Genomic DNA, 7,861 nt, shown 5'->3' with positions numbered 1-7,861 from the left:
TGAATGAAATACCCCTATTGACCGTTGACCTCTATTGATCCAGTGCTTATTATGGTTAAGATCGTTCTATTAAGTTAATATGTTTTTGACAAATCAATTAGGTTGTTTTTGAGTCCCCCAAGTTCATGACATAATTGAGACAAGACACTAAGTTCCCCTCTTGTGCCCTGCACATTGGGCACAAGACCCATCAAAATGACTATGATCATTTGATCCTCTAAATATTTCTTTCTCAATTCAACTGGTATACTATTTTACTTGTCATAAGTACATTGATGTAGAGATGGTAGGATCGTCTTTAAGGGTCCTTCAAATTTCTGTGCCAACTAGAGCTCTGAGAAATATATTTTGATCAACTCATGGTTCAAGGTATTGATACACTTGGCGGATTGGTTTGCAAATCAGACTCATTCTCCTTCTGATGGTGATGTCTCCATCAACCTTTGTAATCTCCCTAGGGACCTTTATTTTATTTGCATAAATGACTTTTGGGGGAGTGCTATTACCGTCTTGTGTAGCATCATTTGATTCTATTAAAGTATTGATATGCTTTATACTAAAAATTGGGAAAATCTATGATGCGGAAAAAATATGATAGGGAAAGAGTTTTGATCAATCAAAACCCATCTATGAATTTTGATAAATAACACCTGATTGGTTATCAGGTTTATGATTCCAATTGACTGGTCAAAAAATTTTCAGATATAATATCTTTTCCATATCATACGTATGATTTATTGGGTATTTAATTTGTCAATATGTATGATTTTACTTTTTAAAAAAACAATTTTTTAATAAAAAATATGACTTATATGGCAATTATTTTTCCTAAAAATGTATTTTATTCTAGGCAAAGGCCTAAAAACTGATTGGGAGTACTCTATGGGGAATGTGAAATCCTATGGATTATAGATTATAGAATACAGCTTTGAAGTTTGTGATTGTATAAGCATTACACTACTGCTACCAATAAATGGTAGTCCTAATACTATTTCTTCTAAGGGCCCAATAAATTTTTTAGGTGAAATTAATTGTTTGTTGGTAGGATAAGCTACTATAAGGCGCATTGGAAAAACAAAACTAAAAAAGAAACAGGTATCCTAGTAAATTAATCATAATTTTCATTGACTTCCTCTATGTTTTCAAAAAAATTAATTGACCTCTCCAATTAAAAATTTATTTATTTTGACTCCCCCTGTTATTATTTTATTTTTTTTAACAATGATCCCATGAACAGAAAGTTCTAATATCTAGGAATGTCCTAAATCCCAGTTGACAAAAAAAAATTAGGTTATTAAGCAATCTGATCTAGAATGTTTGAATTCAATATAATCCGAGGTCCGAGGTGGACATTACTCTAAATAAGTATAAACATATTGTTTAGTCAAATCCAGATTTAAAAAGACATCACACCCAAAGCTTCATCATCCTTTCATCCTGATGGCTATCTTTCTCCCTCCCTTTCTTTTAAACCCTACTTGACAAGTTACATCCCTATTGATCAGCTTATTGCACATTCAAATCCAATTTCAAGAATTGGGATCTGAATTCTAATTTTAATGACTCAAGGGGTGTTCAACGACATGGTTGATTTTGATAGTGTTTGGTTTTATTATTGCTTATAAGGGTAGACTTGAGCCGAGCCAAGCTTGAATTGCTTGCTAGGGCAGTACAAGATTTAAGCTTGGTTTGAGTTAGAACCTTGAATTCGAGTTCGACTTGAGTCAAAAGCTCGTAAGCTCGAGTTTTGCTTGGCTCAAACTCGACTTGAGAAAAATGTTTTATAAAAATAAAAAGTTATATATAAAAAATATTTATTATTTGATATTTAGAAAATTAAAAATTATAAAAATTAATTATTTATATATATCAAAATAAAAATATTATATATATATAATTTATTATTATTATTATTATTATTATTATTATTATTATTATTATTATTATTATTATTATTATTATTATTATTATATGTAGCTATTCGAACTCGGCTCGCGAGCTTCACGAGCCCAGCTTTTCATGAGCTGAGCTTGAATAGCTCATGAAGAGCTTGGCTTGTGGCCACCCCTAACTAATTGCTTATTTGAAAATTGGTGACATTTCAGTGCCATATAGGCATTTTCCCTAATAGAATTTGAAATGTTGTTTGCTTTAATCCTTTATCAAATAAACATTTATTTTAATTTGTATGAGAATCATCTATTAGGAAAGCTTATTTTTAATGTTTTTTTCCGACACCAAGACATTTTTCACTATTCATCTAACGTGAGGCTTAATAATGTTTAACTGTTAAAAAATAAAAAAAAAGTTTTTCAACAAATTTTCTCATTTTTAAAGATAAATGCCATACATAATGGTTTTTAAATAAACAACAACGGAGTGAACAGCCCCTTTATTTTTTATTTTTAAACAAAACAACTATCACCAGTAAGTTTGCACCTTGCTCTATTCCCACCCCCTAATCCAATGTATAACATATTTTACCTAAAAAATCCAATTTAATTGGATTGCACTTAAAAAATGGATTATATTTGGATTGGATTGGAGCAACATCGGATCTATTGAGTATTGACAGCCCTATATACAAGCACAAAAAGCAAAAGACCCCATATAATGGTCAATACGTTTTCAGAACTATTCCCACAAACTTGAGTTAAAAAGAAATTGTCAATAAAAGAAAAGAAAAAGAAATGCATGATTTATCAAAAAGTGAAAAAGAGATCTTAGTGGTACCCTTAAAAGCCCATCATCCTCTGTCATGCTCAATCCCAACCTTTATCAAGTAATGAACTTGACTGTTGAATCACCAGCTTACCAAGAATAGACCTTTTACTCAAAAAAAAAAAAAAAAAAAAAGACCTTGAAATCTACCAAACTATGATGAGCAGTAACCGTATGGCCAGTGGCCCACCTTGATTGTTCAATGAATGAATGGTCCTGGTTCTAAAGTCCATTGAATTTGATGGACCTCACTCCTAACATATCAAAACATCCCAAACAAAATCCCTTTGTAGGATTACGATGACGTAGCCCCAGTATCTATGGCAATGCCATACCACCACAGCATTTGGTATTGGATTATGACATTGATGAGCACCATTCGATTTTCTCTGACATAATTATGCTGTAAATCTAACGGCTGGCGCTTAGGCATTGTACTTGTTGCTGCCAAACACGCTTCATGGGGTCAAAACCGTCTTAGAATGCATCTTGCCTTGGATTTCTCCTGTTAAGACTGTCTCTGACATTCGCAGTTTCATTGACTCATGACTGTTTTCTGTTCATTTCTCGTGGGAGAATTTCCCTACCATCTCTTTTCAAACGCTTTTACTCTCTCTCTCTCTCTCGTTTTGATAAAGAAACTGGGGAAAAAACATCTGGTCCGTGAAACCAGCACCGGGACGTCGTACTCTCCTCTCCTCATCAATCATGGAAGCTCTGTGAATGTTGAGGGAGTTTTAATGAATACCCAAGTTCTGTGAGTGGAGTGTCTTTGTGTTTGTTCAAGTTTCTTCTGATTTTTGGATGGACAGTGTTAGAAGTTGTTTAGTGTTCGAGTTTCGATAATGAACTTTTGGTGGGTCTGGGTTTCTCTGCAAGCAAGAAATGGGTGACTTCTAAGATGCTTGGATACTGAGAAATTGCACTTAAGTGTGGATTTGAAGTTGGAGGTGATTGCATTTCGGGTTTCAGTCTTTCAGAGCTTTCATTCAAGTTGTGGGAGGTTGAAAGGCCTAATTGTTTTCTCATAGGAAGCTCTGGTTCTTGAAGATGTTGTTGATTAGTGACCAAGTTCTTTGAGAAGAAAGTGGGGTTTCATCACATCATAAATTTTGATTCTTTGATTAAAGGAAAGAAAAAGGAGATTTGTGGCGAGACGTTCAGGCTTTCTTCACATAAAGTCTGAGTGCTTTGGAGAAAAGAGAAGGTTGTTTTGACGGAGTCATTGTTTTTGGATGGAAAAGAGGGAGCTAGTGGTGAATGTCAGGCCTTAGTTAGGACTGGTTCAGGCATTCGCCGGTCTCACTGGGCCCTGAGGGAGTGAGTTCTGTGCAGGATCTATGCCTTGCTGATTACTTTTGTGCTCCTTGTTTTGGGAAATGATATATCTCTTCATGTTCATTCTCATGGTATGTTCTAAACACTGTTGAGCAAGAAGTGTTCTACAAGGAAGAGAACCTGCAATGGCCTTTTCTCCATGGTTTTCTCTTTTCCTGCTTGGGTTTCTGTACAGAACCCAGTTGGTGGTTGCACAGAAGGATGATCGATCAACAATGTTGGCACTTAAGGAAGAGCTCTCAGTACCTGGATGGGGTTCTAATGAATCGGATTACTGCACTTGGGCAGGTGTACACTGCAGCTCCAACGGGTCTTCGGTGGAAATGCTTAATCTTTCTCACTTTGAGCTCCGAGGTAATATAAGTTTAGCCTCTGAGCTGAAAGCTTTAAAGTGGCTTGACCTTTCTTACAATAACTTTAATGGACCAATCCCTCCAGCCTTTGGGAATCTGTCCCAGCTCGAGTTTCTTGACTTATCGTGGAATAAGTTTGGAAGCTCGATTCCCCCTGAGTTGGGAAACATCAGAAGCCTTCGGTCATTGAACCTCTCCAATAACTTTCTTGTTGGAAGAATACCTGATGACCTTCAGAATCTGAAAGGTATACATGATCTCCAAATTTCTGGAAATAAATTGAATGGTTCCATCCCTAAATGGGTGGCCAACCTATCCAATCTGAAAGTTTTTACAGCCTACGAGAATGAATTAAGTGGTAAAATTCCAGAAAATTTAGGCTCTTCATCTGAGCTCCAGTTGTTGAACCTTCACTCAAACTACCTTGAAGGGCCTATACCAAAGGCCATTTTTGCTTTGGGGAAGCTGGAAGTTTTGGTCCTGACAATGAATAAGTTGACTGGGAATGTTCCTGAATTGGTTGGGAACTGCAAAGGCCTTTCCAGTATCCGAATTGGGAACAACAGACTTATAGGAAATATTCCTAAAGCCATTGGTAATGTGAGTAGCCTTACATATTTTGAAGCGGATTATAACAATCTTTCAGGTGAGATTGTTCCAGAGTTCTCTCGATGCTCTAACCTCACCCTCCTGAATTTAGCCTTTAATGGGTTTACGGGGATGATTCCTCCAGAGCTTGGAGAGCTTATGAACCTGCAGGAATTCATTGTTTCTGGTAACAGTCTCTTTGGAGACATTCCCAAGTCCCTTCTTAGGTGCAAGAACCTTAACAAGCTTGATCTAAGCAATAACAGATTCAATGGAACCATACCACAAGACATTTGCAACACAGCAAGATTGCAATTCCTTCTATTGAGCCAGAATTCAATAAGAGGGGAGATACCTCATGAGATTGGAAATTGTGTAAAACTGTTAGAGTTGCAAATGGGCAGCAACTATTTGACTGGCAGTATTCCTCCAGAGATTGGTTGGATTAAGAATTTGCAGATAGCTCTCAACTTGAGCTTCAATCATCTTCACGGACCTTTACCTTCTGAATTGGGGAAACTGGACAAGTTAGTTTCGTTGGATGTTTCTAACAATCAGCTTTCTGGGAATATCCCATCTGCACTGAAGGGCATGATGAGCTTGATTGAGGTTAACTTCTCCAATAATCTTCTCACAGGCCAATTACCAACATTTGCACCATTCCAAAAGAGCCCACAGTCAAGCTTCTCAGGTAATAAAGGGCTCTGTGGAGAGCCTTTAAATTCCTCCTGTGGGGGTTCTTTTGGTCCTAGTGGTGAAGGTTACCATCACAAAGTGTCATATAAGATCGTTTTAGTTGTGATTGGTTCTGGTTTGACAGTGTTTGTTTCTGTAACAATTGTTGTTGTACTGTTTATGATGAGGGAGAAGCAAGAAAAAGCTGCCAAGCTTGCTGCAGGAATTGCAGATGATGTAACTGCTAACCCACCGTTGATAATAGCAGGAAATGTCTTTGTTGAGAACCTCAGGCAGGCAATAGATTTTGATGCTACCGTTAAAACAACTCTTAAGGATTCAAATAAGCTCAGCACAGGAACTTTCAGTACTGTTTACAAGGCAGTTATGCCATCTGGGCTAATTCTATCAGTAAAGAGACTTAAGTCTATAGACAAAGCAGTAATTCATCACCAGAACAAGATGATTAGAGAGCTCGAAAGGCTGGGCAAACTCTGCCATGAGAATCTGATGAGGCCTGTGGGTTTCATAATCTATGAAGACATTGTTCTCTTGCTGCATGAGTACTTACCAGGTGGCACATTAGCTCAGCTACTTCATGACTCCAGTTTGAAAGCTGAATATGAACCAGACTGGCCAACAAGGTTCTCCATTGCTATAGGAGTAGCACAAGGGTTGTCTTTCCTTCATCATGTGGCCATTATCCATCTTGATATCTCCTCAGGTAACATATTGTTAGATGCCAATTCCAAGCCTTTGGTTGGGGAGGTTGAGATATCAAGGCTCTTGGATCCATCAAAGGGTACTGCAAGTATTAGTGCAGTGGCAGGGTCATTTGGTTATATTCCCCCAGGTACCCTACATGTTAAAATACACTTTACATTCTCCTTTTGTTTTTTGTTTTTTGTTTTTTTTTTCTTTCTTTTCTTGCTTCAAAACTATTGCATATTTCATGCATATGGTTATCCATTGTTTTCTTTCCCTTGACACTTTTTATTCAATCAGAATATGCATACACCATGCAAGTTACAGCACCAGGAAATGTTTATAGCTATGGAGTTGTGCTACTTGAGATTCTTACAACACGACTACCAGTTGATGAGGCCTTTGGTGAAGGGATAGATCTAGTAAAATGGGTTCATGGAGCTCCAGCAAGAGGAGAGACCCCAGAACAGATACTTGATGCAAGGTTGAGCACAGTCTCCTTTGCTTGGAGGAAGGAGATGCTTGCAGTTCTGAAGGTCGCTTTGCTATGCACGGATAGCACACCAGCCAAACGGCCCAAAATGAAGAAGGTTGTGGAGATGCTCCAAGAAATAAAGCAAAGCTGATGGTATTTCATTTATTTGAGCTTCACAGATTTCTAAAACCTGGGAGCCAGAATCTCATAGTTATAAATTTCTTATACTTTTGAATATAGAAATATCAGTTGAATTCTCCACTATCATCATCCATCAAAGGAAGAGGATCCTGAAGGTTGGAAGAAGGGGTTCTTAGATGAAGGCCCTGGAGAATGTGTTAGCTCTCATAGGTTAGTCTTTCACATTGTCGATCTGCTTGCACTTTAAAGTGTTTACTGGAGAAGGCAGCATGTATACATTTTGAATTGTTAACAGGATTGGGGGATGTATTCATGCAATGAATGCTTTCAATTTCTGCAAATATTTTTTTTCTATAATCACATGGTTAAAGTTGATAGTTTCCAACATGCATGTCGGCAGAGATACAATCCAACATAATTCTCTATTTTAATGAAACTGGTGTGACTTTCCACAATTAGTACTTAACCAAGCAACCAGTCTTCAAGTATCTTGTGTGTCTTAAATGAACTTTGGTTTCATATTTACAATATGATATTTCAATCCCCAACCAATTCTAATGTCCTTTACCACATGACTCTTTTAACATTAGAAAATAAATTTGAGCATGTTGGCTAGAAACAAATTATGGGGTGAATGCTAAAATACTTTTGATGTTTGGAAGTTGAGAGTGATGCTTTCCTTTGCTTTTAGCCAAACTAATGTTAAGTTGATATTTCTGTGAGCAGAATGTGAAGGATTTCTATTAGTGGAAATACTTTGCCATGAGACATGGTTTTTTCATGTCTTTAGTTTTATGTCAACTAAAATACTCTATTAATGACTGTTAAATTGTCCATGGTGTTTTTTTATTTCTTCTCTTTTCCT

At 36.8% G+C, this 7,861-nt stretch overlaps 1 protein-coding gene across 2 annotated transcripts; it reads left to right on the top strand.

Moving 5' to 3' along the window:
* Positions 1 to 3,236: 3,236 nt before the first annotated feature.
* On the top strand, positions 3,237 to 7,350 carry LOC104597379 (leucine-rich repeat receptor-like tyrosine-protein kinase PXC3). Of its 2 annotated transcripts, XM_010258858.3 has the most exons (3): positions 3,237 to 6,528; positions 6,681 to 7,008; positions 7,096 to 7,350. In XM_010258858.3, the coding sequence occupies exons 1-2, from the start codon at positions 4,185 to 4,187 to the stop codon at positions 7,004 to 7,006; spliced, it is 2,670 nt and encodes an 889-aa protein (XP_010257160.1). In that variant the 5' UTR covers positions 3,237 to 4,184; the 3' UTR covers positions 7,007 to 7,008; positions 7,096 to 7,350. The 2 variants fall into 2 exon arrangements, with proteins under 2 accessions (XP_010257160.1, XP_010257159.1); XM_010258857.3 differs by having other exon boundaries at positions 6,681 to 7,350.
* The last annotated feature ends 511 nt before the right edge of the window (positions 7,351 to 7,861 follow it).

The sequence above is a fragment of the Nelumbo nucifera genome, chromosome 7 (assembly GCF_055504915.1).
Source record: "Nelumbo nucifera cultivar China Antique chromosome 7, China Antique-T2T, whole genome shotgun sequence".
In the NCBI taxonomy this organism is placed as follows: Eukaryota; Viridiplantae; Streptophyta; class Magnoliopsida; order Proteales; family Nelumbonaceae; genus Nelumbo; species Nelumbo nucifera.
Note: the sequence above shows the minus strand (reverse complement) of the source record. Positions and strands in the feature narration are given on the sequence as shown.